Below are 23,673 nucleotides of genomic sequence, written 5' to 3' on the forward strand. Positions count from 1 at the left end.
GTCGTTTTTTATCAATAAAAAAACTATTGCATATATTGTTGGTGCTCCTTACATTTTGGTGGGTGCTCCTAACTTTTTGAAGTTGGGAGCGCCAGTGCTACCAAGTTAAAAAGTTAATTTCGAGCCCGGATATATTATTGAAGCTGCACTTCCCTGGCATATTGTCGGCACAGTAGGGCCTACGTTTACTAACTGCTACATTAGCAGAAGCGTACCTGTTGGGCGTGCCTGTAAACAGACTAAGCCAGACCGAATTAACTTCTCACACCACCAAAATACCGCGAAGGTTACGTGCCAATTAACGTTTTATTACTATACATACTATTTTTATGATTGGATTAATTAGTAATTATATTTTATGCAACTTTAGCTATATTTCCAGTACTTTTCCAAAACTTTTCAAAAAATATTATTTTCCATAACCTTTCCAGTGCCTGGAAATTGCATTTTAAATTTCAATGACTTTTCCAGGTTTTTCATGACCGTACGATCCCTGCTAATTGCTTGTAATTATGCCACCAGTAGTGTAGCCTAACAAGTAGGCTCTCAAAATGAAAGAGAAATGAATCTCAGACTACACCAAAAAACTGTTAACCCCGTTAATTGCAAACAATTTGAAAATAACTATTTATGTTAGTCGATGCAGGCCTTTACAAAATAGAATATTTTGCCATAGGCTACATATTTTTAAGTAATGAATATGTGGCTGCATATGCTTAGATGCCAGTCAGAATATGGTCTAATAACAATTCTCCGACTCAGCCAGATTTACTATTCTGCACCGCAAGTCCACGCTGACATAAAAACTTGCGTACACGAGTTGAGACTTGACCTGAGATTTGATCGTAGCCTCTGCTCACGTCCAAATTGATAAATGCCGAGCTTTGTGTGGAAATGACCGTACGCCCAGTTTTCTGTCGTACGTTCGTTTCGTAAATGAGGGCCAATATCCCTGTAGATGAAACCTACCATACATGAAAAAGGCATAAATGTCTTTGTGGTGTGGGGATGGCTGGTTTAAGCAGCCACACCTGCCCTCAAGTTAATCAAGAGTCAAGTTAATTAGACCTGGCTAATTAGATAATTGGTTAAGATAATTAGATAACTGGCCAGGCTAATTGGACCCGGGAATAGGGGTGGCTGCACCTGTGCCTAGAGAGTGATCCTGCCATAATCTGAGGGACACTGGTTGACCACCACGAATACATTTATTTTAATTATTAATTCATTTCTATTTTTTAAAATTTATTATTTTTTTTCCATTTTCTTTTTTCTACAATATTATTATTATTATTACTATTATTATTGTTATTGTTATTATTATATAGCCTACTCGCTGTGGCCATTACCACACTGTTAACTGCATTATTGTCGTTGTTTGTATTTCATGTTGTTTGTATTCCTATTCCTGTTTCTGTGTGTACGCTTTCGCAATAAGTACAAATGTATTTCATGCCAATAAAGCATTTTGAATTTTGATTCTCCCTGGCCTCAGTTTGGCGTTGGGGGTATGTGGTGTGGGGATGGCTGGTTTAAGCAGCCACACCTGCCCTGGGTCAAGCTAATTAGACCTAGCTAATTAGATAATTGGTTAAGACAATTAGACAATTACAGGGAACAGGGGTGGCTGCACCTGTGCGTAGTGAGGTAATCAGTGCGCACAGGTTAAATCTGCCATCCCCACTCACACGAAGTAGAGCCTCTCTGTCATAACAGTGTTTAACATCTGCTCTTTGGCTGTACCATCTTGCCAACCCCGTGAATAAACGTGGAATGTTTGAACGTCATTTCCCAGTGTGTGCTGGAGGGCCCTTTGGAAAGCCACTTCGGTGGCCTGTGTCAAGCTCGTTTGCCACAGTCTTCCTACTAAAAGGAAATCTGAGCAGCAAGAAATTGAAGGCATACTACCAAAATTCCAATAGAATATTCATAAAGAATGAGAGAATTCAGACTAACATTACAATTTTAATTATTCCAGCAGATACTGGAAACAAACATTAACTGAACTTCAGTGTTTAAAATGCACCTGAGTGTTTTCAGATTGCTCCTTTGTGACTGCTCCTCAAGTTTTAATCCAGCCAGCAGGGCATCCCGTGAACAGTGTTTATCCTGAAAAATAACAGACAGTGTTAAAAGTGTTAATTCTATAATAGTACAGACCCTTGGAGCAAAGCGTGTGTTAAGTACAGTCCTTTGGAGCACTGTCTCTGGAGAGAGTCTGACAGTGTCATGGGATAGAGCAGTCGTGCAGGTTGTGTGTGAACAGTATTTGGTGGCTTGCCTGCAGATGGGTGATGAAGGACAGTCTCTGGCGTGGGAACGGTTCACATCCCGTCCACAGGCACTGCCCAGGGTACACGTCCTTGCCTCCATGCTGGGTGGCCGCATGGTAAAACACCTGAGATGGAGTCTCAAACCATCTGCAAAGATACATGCAAGTAATTATCAATATCCTTCACCACCAGCTGCAATGGAACACCCATCTACACGCAAACATCAGTCTCCAAAAGTTTAACGACCATGCAAAAACAAACCAGCACCTCAAACGACCTGCTAGCATATGCATGCCCCCACACAGCAAATAACTCAATAATCTTTTCCAGCTGCTCCATGCACATAAAGTAGATATGCTTTCAAGGTTTGGCAACACTATAACTTTTCATGACTAATTGTTTTGTCCTCTCAAATAGTCACCAGTCAAAACGATCAGCCTCACCGTTTACAGGACTGCCACAAACACTTGAAGTTGTGGCCAGGCTTCCTGTCCTGCTCCAGGGGGCTCTCAGGTGCTTGGGATACAACCAGGGGGGGTGTGGGGATGGATGTCTCACTGGTGGTCTTGGGTGGGGGGGAAGGTGATGGTATCGATGGTGGCTGTTCCAGGAAAAAGGGAAACTGCTCTCAAATACTGAGAAGTATCAATCTGAATAAACTCTAATTTCAACCACCCAAAAGACACAGTCTTAGATTTGATCAATGGAATTCTGTTTGTAATTAATCAAACAAAAAACAAAGTTCTAAGTGAGAGATGATATAATTCATAATTAAAGTACGACAGATATGGAGGATTACTTAGCCCAAAGACTGAAATAGAAAGCTGAAAACAAGCTGTATGTAAATGAGGGGGTGTGGCCCTCCTATCAATCAAAGCAAGCAGAGTGTGTCTCATACAGATTGGGTGCAGTGTCACTTCATAAGCCCCAAAGTGCCCCATAGCGTATCAGGGGATTAACAGACCGTGGGGAAATGGGTAACATGACACAAGACTCAAAAATGCTCTCAAGGCACTTGTAGGGTTTAATAGATGAGACAATGCAGAATCATAGCATTGCACTTTTTCACTGCATATTCAAAATTATTTTGAGACCTTCCGTGTTGAGATCATTGACCAAAGCATATGTGTAGTCAATTCAAAAAAGCATGGATAATATTTAAACAAGCTGAATAAACGCATTTCATTTCAACAAACGCCAATAACAGACTACAAAGGCAATCAAAAGCTTTGAATCAAGACTAGACACTGAAATCTCTTTTGTTGCATTAAAGAAGCAATAGAACACAGCTGCTAATCAAAACCACCTGTGAAGCCATTTGTCCCGAACATTATGGGTGCGTTTACACCACTGAGCAAAAGTGACCCAATGAATGTGTAAACAGAAAAAAGCACATGGATTTGGATATATTCATATAAATTTTGGGCCACATTCATGTGGAAATAAGTATGATAAGAATTGGATATCTGCCAATGTGACTGTCATTTAATTGAGCAGATCAGAATTTCCCGGTCATTGTGATTCCCAAGTCAATCAAAATGTGATATTCTCATACTTCTTTGAATTTGAAAGACGTGCAAGGTAATTACATACACAACCATTCTCCGCAGGTAACATTAAATATTAAAATAAGTTTAATGGAGGATGAAGGCTCAGTCAGGGGACGAATACCAAGGTAACGTGCCTTTTAAGCCTGTGGGGCAAGGAGTCGGTATAGGCCGAAATATATGGAATATTCGCTGTGGACCTAAGATGCACTAAAAAGCAAGAGCTTGAATTATTATTTCTGTCTTGTTCAGTGTCTATTGCTAATACATTGCTGATGCAGATATGGCTATGGCAGCGTTGCTGTGTACTTTTCTATCAGTAACCATAACCTCATGTAGGCATGCAAGTTGTTTCAAGTGTAAATCGGCACTGTGGGTCACTTTTGAAAGATGTAAACAGGCGGTCAAAAAAATTGGATACAGGCAAAAAATCGAAACTGGGCATCAAGTCGTGTGGTGTAGACGTACCCTATGATGCCCTGAAATGTGGGGTTGTGTACAAAATTCTGACATGGTGAAACCAAAATGTATTAAAACACCTTATAATAAAAGCTGGAAGTCTGCACTGTAACCACATATAAATTATTTGATTACAAATCTAACATTATGGAGTACAGAGCTAAATCGAGAAAAATATGGCTTTATCCCAAACATCACTGTTTCTATTGCACTTAGATGTGAAAGTTTTGGAGTTAGTTCGGGTCCCAACAGAGTATGTAGATCTAGTAAAAGGAAGTATTCCAAATTGCAATGAGATCAAGCTATTGTTTTTACCGTTTACAGTAGTCATATTGTAGGTCTCGAAAATAGAAGTGGGTAGGTCAAAGTTGGAGTGAAAACAGACACTTTGACCCTAATTTACGTAATGGTGGTTTGTATGTTTTTTCCTGGAAAGTATACCAAAGCGCAATACTCCAAAATTACATTATGGGGAGGGACACCTGTTTATCTAAAGAAGTTTTTCCCCCTGAAACTCAGTCATCCCGTAGAAAGCGACTGACCGACACTTCTTATCAATTATTGCATTGTCCCTCCACTGACAACTATTGATGAAGTATTGAAACATTTCCATACTGCCACATCCTGCTTTCACTGCATAGAACCAGGCTTTCCAGCGCTTTATAGGTGAGGCGGTAGGCCAACTCCTCCTCTAAATTACCCAGCGCCTACCATAACGTTAAGGGGAAAACGCAGAAATAGGCACTTGCTGCATTTTGTTGTAAAAGATTGTAAAACTCAATTTGGTCACCAATCGCTAGCCTAATCACTGCATTAGAAGCCAGTATCTAATATGACAATGCATGTGGTCCCTGCAGCATGTATGTGTAATTACAATGTCAAGGAATTAATGTTTTGAAAATGGCGCAAAAATATTCACCTAGCGAAGTATTTTCCACTGCTGTCCCATCATGACCAAGCAATATTGAAGAAAACCACATCAGTTAAATAATAAAATAATTACTTTGAATAAACTGAGGGGGAATTCTTCAATTTCAAATGAGTAATTAATTGTTGCTATCACAGGACAAAAATGGGTGATTTGAATAACAAAGTTGCAGGGTCTGAAACTAAAACAGGTAAGCAGAACCAATCACTCCCAGAGACATACATGGACATTCACGCAGTAACAGCAATCACAAGCGTAGTTTAAGAAAGGGAGACTTCACACTGAATCCTACGCATGATTTTTTCCCCCCAACGAACGAACTGCCATAACCACGCCCCTTCGCTGTTGACGACAGTTCGATCAAAAATCTTCTCCAAAAATGGAAAAAATGCTTTTTGTCCATTATAAAGCATATACATGTGCCCCTTATGAAGGTTTAAGGTGAAACATTGATATCAGAGTAAAGAATTAATGCAAAAACATTACCACACTATGTGGTACAGTATGTGGTACGGTATGGCTACATGTTTTCAGCCATACCACCACGCACTCTGCTCCTGCCTACTGGCTGAAGCTAAGGTGTGGGCTTGGTTAGTACTTGGATGGGAGACCACCAGTGAATACTGAGTTGCTGCTGGAAGTGGTGTTGGTGGGCCAGCAGGGGGCAATCTTCCCTCTGGTCAAATAAACCCCAATACCCCATTGCAGTGACAGGGACACTGTGCTGTAGGAGATGCCGTCTTTTGGATGAGACGTTAAACCGAGGTCCTGACTCACTGTGGTCATTGAAGATCCCATGACACTACTCGCAAAGAGTAGGGGGTTCCCCGGTGTCCTGGCTAAAATCCCAGATCTGGCTCTCACAAAAACTTGCCACCTAATCATCCCCTGATTTAATTGGCTAAAATATGTTCTCTCCCTCCAGTGGAGCTGCTCAGTGGCCAACAATAGAGGATTGTGGTTGTACTGGGCAGCTCCCAGGTGTGAATGTGTATGAGTGTGAAGCAGGGCGTTCCTGCAAATGAGCATCCGTGCTCAGTGAACCTTCCACGGGGTAAATAAAGATAAAATAAAATTTAAAATAAAGTATGTTTTTCTGTACTCTACAGTATGTGATGTTTTCTTTTATGGGGCTGGGACGACATTAAAACAATATTCAACCGTCCACCACGTTTTGGCAATGTTCCAGTTGAGGTCACATCCGGTACATACATTGAACACAAACTACTGAGCAAACCTACAAATGCTTACGTTACAGTGTGAAATATCCTCATTCTAAAATACCACTAACCTATTTAAAGACACTCAATTTCAAAAATAACGTATATAACTGAAATATTTTCAGCAGTAACACTTACATTTGGACAATGAAATCTTATCTTTGTTCAGCAGGTAGAGACAGGGACAGAAAATCAATGCTGCCGTCCTCCTCTTCTGACAGTCCAGAAAACAGGATATCAGCTAGGTCTATCAGCAAACATATGCCTTAGCCATGCTCAGACGTTCTCAAGAATAATATTTTCAAAGAAATGACGAAAGTCATCAATAAAGTTTCACCAGGTGCAGTGTCGTTTACTGCAACCACAAAGTGCATAGGTATGCAGAGATAATGAGAGAAAACTTTTGGTTACGCTGAGCTAAAGGGGCGACATAGCTCAGGAGGTAAGACCGATTGTCTGGCAGTCGGAGGGTTGCCGGTTCGAACCCCGCCCTGGGCATGTCGAAGTGTCCTTGAGCAAGACACCTAACCCCTAACCCCTAACTGCTCTGGCGAATGAGAGGCATCAATTGTAAAGCGCTTTGGATAAAAGCGCTATATAAATGCAGTCCATTTACCAGTCCATTTAGCTATAAAATGCTATTCCACAAGTAAAATTAGACATTATACTGTGTTAGAAAGCTTATTCTGTCTCCTATCCATAATTTGGTTGCAGGAGAATGTCTGAATTGAGCAATCTAGGCACGCCAGCATGCCAACCACTAGGGGCATTGTGCAAAGGGATTAGAGAGTTACATTCTTCAGGATGCCACTTGACTCTTAGACATGGTGGCTGCCTGTATGTGCTGCACTTTACTGTAGCCTACTATCTCCATTTTGCCATATGCCAGTGGTTCACATTTAGTAGAAATGGGGGCTTGAGTTATAACAGGCTGAGATATGCGTATGCACCACTTATGCCATCAATGTTATTTACATGTATGCACAGTCAGGCTGTGGCTACGGTATAAGGTTTCATCTCTTAGTCTAGGCCTAGGAGCAGTCAATAGCGGCTTTTAGTTTTTGGTTTTATCAATGGAGACACAACCATTTAGGATAACAATATTGTAAATACATGCTTTCGCCTATCAACTTTGCCAGCATGTTAGTTGCCTATGCTTTGTTTAATGCGACCAAGAAAAACAGAAGACGCTACCTTGAAAAAAAGACACTTGCACACTTATACCAAGGCTGTATTGTTGAGAGAGTTGCAGAAAAAATAACTAAAGTAAAACTTCTTTTTTTTTTTTTTTAAAGCTGTCCAATCATCGATCACTCTGCATGAAAATACGTTATCCAATGAAATTGATTCACACTGCCCTGGAATCTCGTCATAGTGTGGTTTTGGTACAACTGCGTTGCGTTTCATAAACACGGAAATCCTACATACGAAAACAATAGACTGGAGCTCATTCATTTCCTATGGTAGTCGCAAACTGGCTTGCAAGTGGGTCTGACCCAGTGCGCAGCGGAGACTTTCGTGTCCGACCTACGCTTCAGGTGTGATGCATTTTTCTGCTTCTGCACTGCGAAGCAAACCGACCAAACGAATGGAAGTGATGCATTTCAATGGAGAGACCGCTCATAGCAAGATGCTAGCTAACAATCATGATCACAATGAAGATAACATTAAAAATGACAAATCAGTGATGTGGATCATGTTCGAAGATCATTTGTTGTTACAGATTTTTTTTCTGTAGCTAATCGATTTGTTGGCTTTAGTCTGAAGAACATAGCCTCAGCTAGGTAACAAAAATGACTTGAGGTTGAAACACAGTTTATCAATTAGGCTATTATTCAACATGATCATGGCCATTAGCTAACTATCTATCCATAGTTGTTTAAATAATAGGGCAGCAGAGATGAACTAGCTAGCTAGCCAGTCATTGAATGTTAGCTAATCAAATAGCATGTATGAATAGGTTAGCCTACTATAGCTTTGAACCACCCAGACTTTAAATTAGGCTATTAAACAATGCACACAATAGGTAGCAAAAAGGGAAATTATATATTATTTTTACTTTCCCTCCAAAATTTTTTTGGTCATGTATTCCAGGAATAATTCACACATTTCATTTCCCAATTTTAGAGTTGCTAATATATCGATTATACCTAGCTAACTACTGCAGGAAAGTAGTGAATGGGTACCCAGCTAGCTCACACGTTTCATACTGACAAGTTAATATGTAGTGCAATTTAAAATAAGTTTATTTTTTCAAGAAAATGCAATATTAGGCCCAATGCTTAAAGGCACAGTATGTAGGATTTTGCGGCCCTTCTAGACTCTGTTTTTGTAATTACAGAAGTCTCTTTCTCTTTCCTCAACCCCACCCACACCTCTGTTGAGAACCCAACATTGAGGGCTACAAGCAAAATGACAAGCGAAGAGATGAGGTGGTCCGAGATATTGAAGACAGCATTTTTAGCTAAATTAATTATTCTATATAGGGTAAACGTCCCTATTAAGCCCACGTACCATATAAGCCCACTTGCAACTTCTGAGTCAAATCAAAAAAAACTACATCATAATTTTTTGCTGTGTGATGTTTTTTCGAATGAAGCTGCTTGTTACGTAAATGACACTTTTTATTGTAAGTCAATCACATTTGTCGATATTGAGTTATCGAAGCGTATGTGTGGCATGTGCCTGCTGATCCCAGAAGAAGTTGCAAAAAAACTTAGGTGATTTTGGTACCCTCAGAAAATAACATTTTTTTTATATTTCTACTCCTGTTTTTGGAAAGTACTCACTTGTTATCAAAATTTAAGTGATTAGTGATTTTGAATGAGACATATGTTAGAATATTACCTGAATTAGAAATATTGTGTCTTTTGAAATCAAAATATGAGTTTTAGCACACTAGCAAACAGACCACATGCTGCATCAATACAGTAGCTACATAGTATGGTTCATTGCAATGACATAAAGCATGATAAGCATGTATAGTTTATATTTTTGTATGCAGTTTATATTATTATACTGTTAAATAGACAATAAATATGTATGTTTATCTTTATTTATTTTTTAATTAACATTTTTACCTGGTGGGCTTAAAGGGGACTCTAGCAAAAAAATCACACTGTCTGAGGTGGATGTAAATGAGTATAGCTAATTACTTCTCTACATGATCAATTTATACTTTTCATATTATGCTAGTGCACCATATATAGATGTATTTCATACAGTTGTTTTTTTAATGTCATGTGAGTAGAATAAAAAATTCTGTCTTTAACCATAAATTCACTGATGTTCCCTTTAAGCCCACCTGTTCCCATTAAGCCCACTTTACTGTGTTTCAATGGGGATTTTCTCCCTTTTGACCTCTGAACCATTTTCCTCCCTAATTTTGACCTCACCTGATGAATCAGCTCCATAATTCAGATAATTAATACCCATATTTAAATATCAGTGATATTGCATACGTCAATTCATTCTGGATAGGCCTGTGTTCTATCTTAACATTAGCAATAATTTTTTAATCTTTACTTTTCAGATGAGTTTTAGTTTAAGATGACTAAAACACGAAAGAACTACAGTTCATGCCCACACTTAATAGAAGCGCAAGTTCATCCTCTGCAAAGCAGGGCTGTAGGGACCTGGACCATTCTATTTGCGCAATCATGAGGTCATTGAAAATCTACAAAAATAAGATGAAAGCCATGAACGACTTGCTAGCGTAAGACAAAGACAACCACAACGTGGGCTAAAGATTGAAGCAAACAAATAAAATAAAGCTTAGACCACCCTATAACCTGTTATGTTACACTACTAAGATGGAGCATGGAGCAAATGATAGCCTTACTAAAACGATACAATCACCTCAAAGAGCATAGGCCTACGTTTAGTCTAGGAGAAAGTAGAAATTGCAGAAATGTTGACATCTTTCTTGTTTATTTTAAGTTATAGGCTAATGATACATGAGCTTCAATATGTTATGACTGATGTCTCCTCATAATGAACTGTATGTTTTAATGTTACTCCACAATGAACTGAATGGTTTTAAAATGTGTTTTTACAATGTTTTCAAACTACTATCCTAAATGTGATTAACATTTGAAAAGTTATTGTTTAATTGTAAATCCTGAAATTGACTTATTTACTATCCTTAGAACATTAGTATTGAACTTGAAATTGTTTTTCATTCAGTCAGTCGGTCTTCAGAAATCTTCATAAAAACATCTGCACTTTCAACCAGCTGACTGGACCAGAAATTTTGGCCAATTTCAAATGCCAACAGCGCACCATAGGATAGAGATACAGACAAAATGACAACACATATTGAAAGATGAAGTACTGAAGAGTAATTTCCACTATAGTTTTGATTTTGTTCGTAAATAGTTTTTTGGCTACATTCCAAAGAAGACATGTTGTAAGTTTAGCTTTTTCTGTGTTGACAACACAGCAAAAAGGCTGGTCATGCCTATTTCAAATGCCATTTACAGGCCATAGGATAGGAGTGGAGACAAAATGAAAATAGCTATTGAGAGCTAAGAGATTACAGATTTGAATAGAACAAGTTTGTATTGTTAAGATTTTTTAAATATATATTTATTTATCAACAAATCATGAAGTGGGCTTATTTGGAACACCCATGGGCTTAAAGGGTTTACGTTAGGTACCCATTAAGCCCATGCCAGACTTTTGACATATTTTGACTAATTAAACAATAAAAACATTAGAAATTGGTATAAATGAATTATTGACACTTCAAATGAGAGATTAGACTTTCATTATAACTAAAATGTTCTCACTTAAATTGGGGCAGTATACATGAAAAATGTCTGAAAAGCGGATTTGGTGGGCTTAATAGGGACATTTACCCTAGATGGTAAGAGTAATTAAACAGTGTAACAACAATCTTTCCGCTGACAGCACCCCTTAGCGTTTGGGAATATTGTACATTAGCTACTCCATAGTGCTGTTGCAGCGATTTTGTGTTTTTCCTTGTTCGGTATTTTGCTATTGCGGACATTTAGTTAGAATTGGAATGTAAACACAAAATCGTGTGTGGAATAAGCAACATTAGCAGGCCATAGGTCTATCATATCTAGCTAGAAATTACACATCAATAGTTTAGCAAATATTAATTAGGTGTCATTTTCTTTAATTCAATAGAAGCTTATGTCATATGAGTAGAATGTCTATTAAGCCACTGATTAGCAACTTTGTTAGCTTTGTTAGTGACGTTGGCTACATGTAACTAGATAGCATGCATGCTGTATCAAATACAGTTCCCTAAATTTAAACAAATACAAGTGAACTACTGATGCCTAGGCAGTTATGTTCTGTTTTATCATCAATGAACTTTGATGAGTATGGGGGTCTTTGTTACCAGCTTTGTTAGTGAAGTTGGCAACACTTAGCCAGATAACGCCAGATAATGCACGCAGTATCAAATTCAGTTCCACTGATCAGAATAAATGCAGGTGAACTACCAAGCTAGCTAAGTTGCAACGATAAACAGTAAACCCATCTAGCTGCCTAATGTAACTGGCTAAAAGTAATGTTACTTACAGGTCCAACAGAAAACAGGTCAACTCACTTTTCATCCCCTTGGCCACGGAGGAAAAGCAATTCAAAAGTTGACTAGTTTTTAAACAAGCTCTGTCGGCCCTGTTGTTTTGCTTCACCGCTAACTAGCAACAAACACTTCGCTGTAATCTGATCCCAAACCACAGGCTCTGTAGCCACGACCAACCTTCCCCACACAGACTGGAGCACCATGCCCAGAAACATCCAGAACACATTTTAGAGCAACAAATACAGGAAAAAAAGGGCATGAATTTGGTGCAAGTGCATAAAGACTGAGATTGCCAGTACATCATAAATATGTCTCAGCACATATATTTTATAACATTTTCATGTAAAAAATTCTGTATAGTAAGCCTTTAACAACGACTTGATACAGCGCTGCCTGTGAATCTATAAATGGATGTAGTACGACGGCCACTAGAGAGCATAGTGCGACTATCGGATGCGGAAGTTGGATTCAGTGCGAAAGCAAAGGGTCCAGATTTCAGTTCTCAACCTCAGGAATCCAGATGTTTCCCCACTGGGCTCCATTCATATTTGACAGCAAAAATAAAATACTTCCACTCAGATATTGATATCAACTCCTTGCATTATATTAGAAAGAAAAATCACTTATTTTTCCCAAGGTAAAATATTTTTTCCCTAACACACAAACATGTTAATTTTTATTTATATTATAATGCTGTATAAATAATAATTAAAGTTGCTAACGAAGTGTTTGTTGCTAGTTAGCTTCTAAAGAAGAGTGTCTTGGAATAGTTTTTTCTTGATACCAATTATAACAGCATGTTAAGTGCTAATGGTTCTCTTATTTTAAAGGAGATATTATTCAATATTCTGAATAGTTAAGAATACTGCGGCATGCCATCTAACCTTAATCAGTTATTCCATTAACATTATTCGGTGTTGGTACGTCTGTGATATGTTATCCATTTTGTCAAAATGCCAGTCTGTGCTGCTTACAACTGTACCCATTGTTCAGGCTAAAACCTGGGGATAGGCTACACTTTTAAATTCAGTAAATTCAGGACAGCATGTGAAGCTGGTATTGTAACAGAATTCCTTTAATAGCGGAGCTAAATTTAGTTATAAAATGGAACGCCTATAGCAACGTTTCCCAGGTCTGACATGTTAACCCTTATGTTTCCTTGAACCGCAAACATTGAATTAGCGCTTTTTATTGTTTGGCCAATTTCATCATAGTCTACAAAAACAACATACAGTAAAATGCGCTTTGCTATCTCTGTACATAGGTTCTCTAATCAGTCTGTGCACATCAGCATGAGGTCTCGATCAGCAGGGTTTGTATTATTACCGTTTTCATCTGCGAGAAGATTTGGTTGGCTGAGTGAGTATAGTCGTCCGATGATGCTGAAAAGTTTAGGAGCTCGCAAATGTCAGTTTTAACTAAATAAATTGTTTGATGTGGTCCAAAATGCTTTTCTCAATATCATACTGTTGTTTACAATCTGTGAATGTGGGTGCTTTTTTCCCCATATACATAAGTGCATTGTTGAAAACTGACATGAAAACTGGCGCTTAATTATCACCCGTGGATAATAGGGGGTTGGGTTTGTGTAGTATTCACACTGCTCTGTGCTATTTTCATGTGACTAAGGACACAACTGAGGATGTCTGTTGTGATGTGCTCCTCATAGGTTTCTATTGGCGTTTCTGTCCTCACATATATACTCTAAGGTGAAAGTGGCTTTCGGCTACTCTAATTGGACATGACTGCGGTCTGCTCTCACCACCAGTTGTAACACCTGCCAGATTGGTATCGAGCGGTAACCGAACATTATACATTTATGTGAAAATCATAGCCGAGATTATCGAACGTTATTCAGCTCTCAAAAAAAAAATGTGACAAGGCATTACTTAAAAGAAATTATGGATGCTTGATGATGGTAAATGGTAAATGAACTGCATTTACATAGCGCTTTTATCCAAAGCGCTTTACAATTGATGCCTCTCATTCGCCAGAGCAGTTAGGGGTTAGGGGTCTTGCTCAAGGACACTTTGACACGCCCAGGCCAGGGTTTGAACCGCCAACCCTCCGACTGCCAGACAATCGCTCTTACCTCCTGAGCCATGTCGCCCCATGATCACACCAAGTGTCGCGAATGGCTGGTATTTGAGACTCAAGAGCAAGTCATGTTGCATGTGCTGACTGCCGTCTATAGCCTATGCCCCCGAAAAGTCAAAACAGCACTTCTGAGTGACAGGCGTTCCTTCTCATTATATCTTTGATATACTCTCCTTCGTCAAAGAATAAGACACAGTATTGTAATTTCTATAGTTTGTTAATTTCATTTAACTGCATTGTGAAGATTTTAAAATGAACTCCTCAAAAAAAGTTTGGAAATTTGTGTTTGGTCGGTCATATCTCTGTTGTCACCTCCTCCTCATGCTGGTCACCAGCCTGGTCATGCGTTGCTGTGGGATGGCATTCCATTCCTCAACCTAGGATTTGTTGCAGGTCAGCCAACGTGGTTGAATGGAATGGCCTGCCAACAGCCCAGACCTCAACCCAACTGAACACTTGTGGGATCAGCTCGAGCATGCTGTACGTGCTAGAGTGACCAATGCAACCACGTTGGCTGACCTGCAACAAATCCTGGTTGAGGAATGGAATGCCATCCCACAGCAACGCGTGACCAGGCTGGTGGCCAGCATGAGGAGGAGATGCCAGGCTGTTGTGGCTGCGTATGGTTCTTCCACCCGCTACTGAGGCTCCTGACTGTTTGTTCAATGAATAAAGCGTAAAATGACCAATATGTCTTGTTTGCTCCTTGTTACTGATAGAGAGTTCAATCATCCAATCCCCCAAACAACTCAAAACAATAGAGTCAATACCAACAGGAGAATACACTGACATTGGCAGGGAAATTTGCCACACTTCACTTGGGACCCCACCCACATAATCAGCTGTGCTGCTCATCCCACAAATGCATGATCCTTACAAATCATTGTAAAGGGAAATGAACAGGCTTTTCAATGATATAAGATACAATGCTAATAATACAGTAACAACAGAGATATGATCGACCAAACACAAATTTTGAAACTTTTTTTGAGGAGTTTAGTTTTACAAAAGCATGTTTGGACTTTCATATTGTGCAGAAAAAAAGTGTCAGGTAAAATGTGTAAGTGTCTGGTAAATTTTATCAGATAAAATTTGACGTTGCCAGAAGACTAAATTCATATTTTAACAGGGGTCAACCTCATTCCCCCAACCCCTCACTTTTAAATGAGCAATCCAATTTGTATGGCCTAAATGGTAAATTATTAAAATTGTAAAAGCAAACAAAGATATTTTCCCTCCCGCCAGACCTTAAAATAGGGATGTCCGTAACTGATCCTTGGATAAGTATCGCCTAGGACACTCCCGATTTGAACCTGATCCTCTCTGACACGACAACACTTAATGTGCATATTAATTATCGACTGCAGCAAAACTTTGCCTCAATACTTTCGGTCTCTGCCTGTATGTCATTTACGCCAACTGTTTGAATGTTCTGTCACTCCCGTGAACATGCACTATCCATTCGCCACCTCAAAAGAGGCTGTTGTTTATAAAACAAGTTGCCACCTGCTACAATGTTTGCTGTGTGGAATCTTTACAAAAAGGAAAAAAAATCTTTACTGAAAGCAGCCCTTACAACATTTTCAATAGCCGCGTTTCCACCAAAATTACCCGGAACTTTCAGTCCCAGGAACTACTTTACCAGGAACTAAAAGGTTCCTTCAGCCAATGGTTGTCTGCGTTTCCACCGGGGTCTAAAGTACCGCGAAGATTAGGCAAATTAGCCCACTGACGTTTGAAAAAGCGACGTTGTCGTCGGTCCATCTGTCATATGATTTCTTCTGTAACTCCATTCTACCACCGAAGTAGCCTACATTATTTTCTAATAACCGGGACAGCCCGGAGGGGTTTATTCCACTTATATACAACGAGTTACCAACAATGACTATATATGGTTACTTTTGTATTTATTGATTTTCATATATCCTCTCAAACACATTCATTATGTTTTTATGCGAACATTCGCTTTCATGTCTTGAAATCCGAAGCGACAGAATGCATTCACATTTATATGTATAACTGGCAACAACAGCAGAAAACATGCACACGTTGTAAACAATTTGCTGTTTGATTACTTTCTCGTCGTCAATTCCATATAGGCTAATGGCAAAATGACAAGAATAGAACGAAAACTCAGACTTGCGTGAAAATGTAAATTAGTAGTGGTACAGCCACCGTTTGCTTTCCTTCGAAGTTACTGCTAGCCGAGCAGCGAAGTGTGCCCTCCAGATGCGAACCATGCACCATAAATTAGTCCATAGTCTTTTCGTGGAATTGAAAAATGGCAGTAAAATTGAGTAAAATTACGGCAGTCTGAAAAAGCTAAAGGGAAGATTACTAGAATTAACCTGTTATTTTACCCGGATAAAAAGTGCGGAAGGTGATTTCCAGTTTGCTTGTACTGTATCACCAATGTTAATTATGCAGAACTACCGCATACCTCACATAACTGTATCAAACGTTTTGAGTCAATTACAACGGGCTAACAAAGAAAATCCGGAAGAAAATATTCAGCAACCGAATTAATCCGTTTGAATGTTTTGGTAGCCTACGTAATATGCTGTCCCAGCACGAATGCTTAGCATTTTATAAAACGAATACTAAAGCAAGAAAAGAACAGAAGAGCACACGTTATAATTCCAAGACGTTGGCAGGCTATAACCAAAACTAGGCTACTGCGCCGCATAACATACAAGTTTGATTTGAAGTTATTATGAAAATAAATTGGTTTGCCGCTGCATATTTTCAAACATGGCGGGTAATGGCGGAAAATAAATACAACTCAAATGCTGCGAGTACTCGACCAATCAGAAATGTTCAGCGCTGCAAGCTCCACCCAAAAGGTTCCTGTACTTTCGGAAAGTACTACCCTCCGAGCAGGAACGTTTTGGGGGGTAAAACAAAGCCCCCAGAACTAAATTTAGACCCTAGTTCCTGCGGTGGAAACGCACTGAGTTCCTCAAAAGGTTCCTAGTTCCGGGGTATAGTTCCTGCGGTGGAAACGCGGCTAATGCCAGTGTTTCAAAAAGGCGGCATTAGCATAGCTCCTTAATACAACAAATTTGATAAAGCATCTGAAGAATCACAGCATCAACTTCTCGCAGTTCACCTAAAGCAAGACTGTAGCTAAGCAGAAAAAACTGGAGGATACGTCTAAAAGACGGGAAACGTTTCTGCAAGGGATATTTCACTTTGGTATAACAATCAACTTTGCAGAGTGTAAATACTACAAAGCTGTTCCTTTCTGATTGTTGACAGCATCACCGTTCGTGCAGGTTGTCAGGCTCCCAAAAATAAATGTATATGCATAAAAAATGTATAAATGTAATGCATCAAAAATGTTATAAGGTGAATAACTTCTTGTGCACTGCTGCTACAATCACCATTTGAGGACTGTACAGGCTACACGCAATTCATTCCTATACCAAATTATTAATGGGAAAAGAAACAGCCACCTGGTAACATGCATTTATTACAAGCACACACACCAGATTGGTCTGTACAGTAGGCTATTTGCTTTTCGCTATTTGGTTTTGTGTTTGTTTTTAATGCATAATTGTGTCTCTGTTTTTTGTTTTCTTTTTTCGAATCAATAAAGAAATACAGGCAGTTTGTGCAATGACTGATGCTTTGATGCGAATGGCTCGAATTGTTATGCATATATAATCACACAAAATTAATTCATTATTATTGAGTGATGAAGCTGATAAAGAGTTCAGAGTGGGATGAGTAATTGTGACTGTTGTAGTTGTATAAAGGATGGGTTTTGAACTCCATGGCGACAACGCCTCTGACATATTTTCAGTATTCACTGAAATTGAGACTTTACTTACTGAAGAGACTATATGACATCTGCAGAAATGTAACCAATTTGTGTAGGGTCACTCTTCACTATTACTGAAGAAATTGCTCAAAAATACTGTACTTCACATTTCTTTTAACTAATGCTTTCCATTTTGCGTATTGTCACGTTTTGCACATTTTAGTACTTTTCTTGGTGTGTCTGTAATCCGCTTTGATACATTTTTGATACCCAAGAGGAAAGCAAAATTCATATCAGCCATTGAGACATTCTGGACTTACTGACCACAGAGCTCTGCAACAGATACATTGATCATCCGAACAAAGTGTTGCACCAAGTTGTGGAATTGTGATGCGGACCTACTGGAAAGTTGGCATTTGTAATTTCACTGGAGCAAATTTCATTGGATTAATTTCATCCTGCTGTGGTAGGCCCACTGCTTTGCCTACAGTATTTGTGGTCTGTTGTTTTCATTTCAATATCATTAAAACAATTTCCCTCAAAAATTCTTGTTTGTCTGTGATAGATCCCCTGCAGCATTTCTGCTACATTCCATTCTATGACTACTTTACAGCAGACTGGCCAGTGGAGGATGGGCTGCCCGAGTTCTACAGCCAGGTTCCTCACGAGATTTCTTCCCATGAGTTTTTTTCTTGCCACCGTTTGAGGGTTTTCTCCCCACTGGGAGCTCTTTACCTCACATGCTTGCTATTTGGGGGTTCAGGCCTGGTGTTTGCCTTGCTACTCCGTAAAGCGTCTTGATTGCAGCCTGCTCTGTTGAATCTGAACCTCACTCATACTGAATCTTACCATCAGAGTTTAGTAGTCACTACAAAGTTTCAATAAGCACATAGCCACGATCAAAGGAAATTCCACAAGAGATGAGAAAAAAAGTAGTCTGTAAAGGGTTACATAAAGCCATTTCTAAGACTCGGGGACTCCACCAAACCAGTGAGACACAGTACAACTCATATAGTCGTGAATTTTCCCAGGAGTGGCCAACCTGCCAAAATCTCTCTAAGGGTGCAGCGACAACTCGCCCAGGAAATCAAAAAAGATCCCAGAAGAACATCCAAAGAACTCCAGGCCTCTCTAACCTCGGCTAAGTTCAGAGTTCATAACTTTACAATAACAAAGAGACCATAAAATGACTCACATTTTCAAAAAAAGAACCTGGATGATCCCCAAGCCTTTTGGGACAATGTTCTATGGACAGATGAGTCAAAAGTGGAACCTTTTACGTGACACGTGCCGTGCCCATTCTGTCTGATGTAAAAATAGAGCCTTTCAGAGTAAGAACATCATACCAACAGTCAAACTTGGTAGGGGTAGTGCGATGGTGTGGGGATGCTTTGCTGCCACTGGAAGACTTGCCATTACTTAACCATGAATACAGGGGCGACATAGCTCGGGAGGTAAGACCGATTGTCTGGCAGTCGGAGGGTTGCCAGTTCAAACCCCGCCCTGGGCGTGTCGAAGTGTCCTTGAGCAAGACACCTAACCCCTAACCTCTAACTGCTCTGGTGAATGAGAGGCATCAATTGTAAAGCGCTTTGGATAAAAGCGCTATATAAATGCAGTCCATTTACCATATGAATTCTGCTCTGTACAAGAAAATTCTTGGAGAATGTCTACGGTCATCAGTCCGTGAGCTGAAGCATAATTTGCACCAACAAAGACAATTATCCAAAACGCAAAAGCAAGTCCCCATCTGAATGGCTGAAAGGAAACAAAATTAAAGATTTGCTTAAATAAATCAAAGTGATCCCAATACAGATTGTGGAGCTGTGGCAGAACCTGAAATGAGCAGTTCATGTCTGAACACCCAACAATTTGTCTGAAATCAAGTAGTTCTCCAAAGAAAAGTAGCAATGTGAAAGACAGATTACAGGATGTGTTTTTGAAGTTACTGCCGCTAAAGGTAGTGTAGTCAAGTTTAAGGGGGGTAATTACTTTTTCCCATTGGGTGTTTGATAGCTTAGGGCATATGAAGGGAGATGGGCAACTCCACATTATTAATTACTCTTTTATGACAGTACTTATGGATTCATGCATTTAATTCAAAAGGGGACTAACTTATAAACTGTAGGTTTTCAAATTCCTTGAAAAGGCCAGGGTGATTATCTGACAGATATTTCACCAAATTTGATGTGTCGCATAACTTGCATGAATAACTTGCATAACTAGCTGAAATGCATTTCACCATCTGAAATTGAATGCAACTGAATTCAGTTTTCACTTAAAATTTCTAATTCAAAATATGTTTTCAAAATCAGTATTTCTAATTTGCTTTCAGTTTTCGGTGACATTCATGTGGGTCAGATTCAGTCGAACTGCAAGCAGCGGTCAGCACCAATTAGTGCCAATACTTTTCTGTCCACGTTTGGTATTTTGCGGTCGCACACACAGCGGAGCTTAATAAAAACTTTTTTCCCCCAAGGGTGACCGAAGGAGACTGAACTCGAAGGTAAGCCCGTACAGCTCTAAGAAGCTAACCACAATCAGCACAGAACTTTCTTCACACAGACCGCAATCAGTGCTACCTCAAATCTCTGTCCATCAGTTTGAGTTTAGATTACTGGAAATATATCTAAACAGAAACCCTCAATGCACATGGATGGAGTTATTTCTGAGGCCAAAACTTATGCTAACCTGTCACAAGTGTCACTTCAGTGGCCATGGGGAAATGGGACAAACTCACCTGAGCGACAACTGGCAGCACAAATGGTGATGGGTGCTGCTTCTGTTGCACAGTGTTTTCTATTGCTACTTTCGCTACTGTGCTGGGGTCAGCGCCCGCGGGAACTGCCACCATTGTGGCACTGCTTCCTGCATTGTTGGGGTCACTGATGGTTACTATCCGTACCCCGACTTTGCTGGGTATCCCAGAGACGGCCGTTCTGTCTGAATCCTGCGCCAGCCTCTTGGCAGCCCTGCTTTCGTTCCCGGTGCCATTAGAGGGCAGAGTGTCTGTTGTGGCAGCAGAAGGGGTGTGGGGGATTGTGGTGGTTGTGAATACAGGGTCCTGGTACTGCTGCTGGTTCGGCCGCAGGGGGCCATTGGAGACCTCGGCGCTATTGCTGGTGCTCTTCACGCAGGGGGAGGGCGCCACCTCCGCTTGCACGTTCATAATGGACATGGAGTTACAGGCCACCAGAGGCCCATTGGACATTCGCTCCAATTGGTTGGCTTTGGCAGTGTCTTGCTTAGGAGGGTCTAGGCTCTCTTGCCATTTCGGGGAAGCAATTTCCCCATTACCCAAGTGTTTGGAAGCCTTGTGATTTGGAATGTTTTTGTGTAGATGAGGACCATCCCCTCTTTCGAAGTCACAGAGCCCATTCACCAGAAACCGCTTGGGGTCACCCTTGGACTCCACCATATCTGGCTGCCCTGCCCCCTGAACCCCATTTGCTTCAGACAAGGGCCCATTCGAGATCTGCAAACACGGGCCAACTTCCACCTGGCTTTTCCCTGAGTTGAAAGGAGGTAGACTGGAGTCAGCACACTTCTTCCCATTTAACAGCCTGGTGGTGGGGGCCCCAATCTCTGCTGAGTCCCCATTGCTTGTTTTGACAGCTCCCTCGGCAAGGGAGTTCTCCATCACCTGGATCTTGCGCTCGTGTATGTGTAGCCCCGTGGCATCCTTAGCCTCCTCCTCCTTTTGGCAGATTATCTTGTCCCCCTTGAAAGGAGGTGTGGGGGCTGGGGAGGTGGCCAGAGGCGGGCTTGGGACTGCCATTTGTGCTGGTGTCACCGCACCCTCAGTGCCGATGTTCTGCGATGCACCGCACTGGCTGACAGTGGCAGCAGCAAACCCAGTATTGGGGACAACTGTAAAAGTCATCTGGCTGCCGGGGGTACCTTGGATAATGGCGGCTGGGCTGCTGGAAGAGATGAGTGGACCAGGCAGGATTTGCAGGTTTGAGATAGGGACGGTATGCACTGCGCCATGCGACTGCATGGGGCTCTGCACTAGCTGCACATTCTGTTGGCCCACCAGGACCTGGGGGGTCTGTGGCGTGCCTTGTACTCCAAAACTGGGACTGGAGCTGTTGGCCACCTGGTAGACCATATGGGGACTAGAGGCTCGTGCGTGGTTGGGCGGTGGGATTTGCGGAGCGGGAAGGATGAGCTTCCCTCCTGGTGTAGAAGGGCCCCGCTTTGGAAGCAGCAACTGCTTGATCAAGCTGGACTCCGTGGAGGTAGGCTGTCCAGGTGTTAGGGCTGCAGGGTGCTGCTGCAGCTGGCGTTTCACAGAGAGCATCTGGCTAACTGTGGGGGGTGGGCCTGGGGCCTGGGGTAGGTTGGAGGGGGTGGACAGGACCTGGGACATAGGACCGCCAGGTGAAGTGCAGGGTGTCGGTGGGGGACAGGTGGCCATGCTGGACTGTCCAGCCAGCTGAACGGCTTGAGTGGCTGGGATGGTGGAGGTGTTGGCCAGTACTATCTGATGGAGAGCTGGAGCGAAAGCTTGGCTCTGCTGGGGGGAGGAGTTGACGATGACCACACCCTGCTGCACAGCTTGGGCTGCCAGGGTAGTCTGGGGCGGAGAAGGTTTGGGAGCAATGTTTTGGAAGGTGACACGTGAGCTCTGTGAATTGTGCATGCCAGCAATAGTGAACACCTGGCCTCCGGCCACTTGGAAATTTTGCAGAGAGGAGCAGGGGAGTGAGTGAGCCACATACTGTGGAGGAGCCAGTACCACCGTCTCCTGGGTGACAGGCTGCTGTGGGGCTGGTTGTGCCTGTCCTGAGACAGCAACCGGTGGGGCCGCACTTGTAACGCGCCCTGTCAGGATGTGAGTTTGGGGAAGGCCCTGCTGAAACACAGTAACTGGGCCCCCCCCAGGTGTGAGAATGGGAGGATGCTGCAACAGGCCCTGGGAAGTCACCACATTGACCGCAGCCTGGTGGATGGCTGTATGGTTTTGGACAGAGGCAGAGGAGGAGCTCTGGACTTTCACAGGTTTTGAGATGTCTCCTGGCTTGCCAGCACCCTGGGACAGCTGCTGCTGGGTTAGGGGTGTCCTGGGAACAGTCTGAGATGAGCTGGGGGCCCCTTGGATAGGAAAGGCCAGCCGGGAGGCTGCTGGATTGGCTGTAAGGCTACTGACCGCTGTCTGCTGGAACAGGCCACCCAAACTTGGAGGGCATTGTGGCAAGCCTATGCAAAGACACAGAAAATATCAGGACCTCCAGCAAGTGGAACTAACAAGAACTTTCTACCTCTGGATTATTAGCACATGCTTTGTAATGTCTCAGCAGCAATGCCAAAAGCCCATGACAGAACCACCATGCAAAATCTTGACATTGCAGGAGGAACAGCTTTCTACAGCTATGTGAATATAGAAGACTCTGGAGCTATTACCTGCATTTACACAAAATAAACATGCACATGTGTATGCTTTCCAAGCCCTTTCTTTTACTTACAAGAGTAACTCACAAGTAGATCATATGAATTCATTGGTAATGAGCGCAACATGGCCAATCTCTGCTCTTAAGCACTACACCAAAAAAATCACAATTTTATGTTTTGGCAATGTTTCCACTATCTCTATATGACCCCCCCCCCCCAAAAAAAGAAACAAACATTATATGCAATTTTGAGAGTGAGCCACTTTTTACTTTTCCCAGACTGCAGTGCAATTTAAATTGTTGTGGGCAAAAGAGAAAGGCATTATTGGGGACTGCTCCAGAGAAAAATAAACATTGCAGCCTTTTTTCTCTGGCTTGATTAATGACTATGTTGAAAAATGATTATTTTTATTAAAAAAGAATATGTAAAATT

General features: G+C 41.3%; 1 protein-coding gene across 1 annotated transcript in view; it reads right to left on the reverse strand.

The window, feature by feature from the left end:
- Positions 1-23,673, reverse strand: part of arid2 (AT rich interactive domain 2 (ARID, RFX-like)) — a 211,613-nt gene that overhangs the window by 51,019 nt on the left and 136,921 nt on the right. Inside the window, 4 exon segments of the mRNA XM_035425440.1 lie at positions 2,027-2,109; positions 2,282-2,420; positions 2,717-2,874; positions 20,588-23,049. Of these exon segments, the coding sequence (XP_035281331.1) occupies positions 2,027-2,109; positions 2,282-2,420; positions 2,717-2,874; positions 20,588-23,049 (2,842 nt within the window).

The sequence above is a fragment of the Anguilla anguilla genome, chromosome 7 (genome assembly GCF_013347855.1).
Source record: "Anguilla anguilla isolate fAngAng1 chromosome 7, fAngAng1.pri, whole genome shotgun sequence".
Lineage (NCBI taxonomy): Eukaryota > Metazoa > Chordata > Actinopteri > Anguilliformes > Anguillidae > Anguilla > Anguilla anguilla.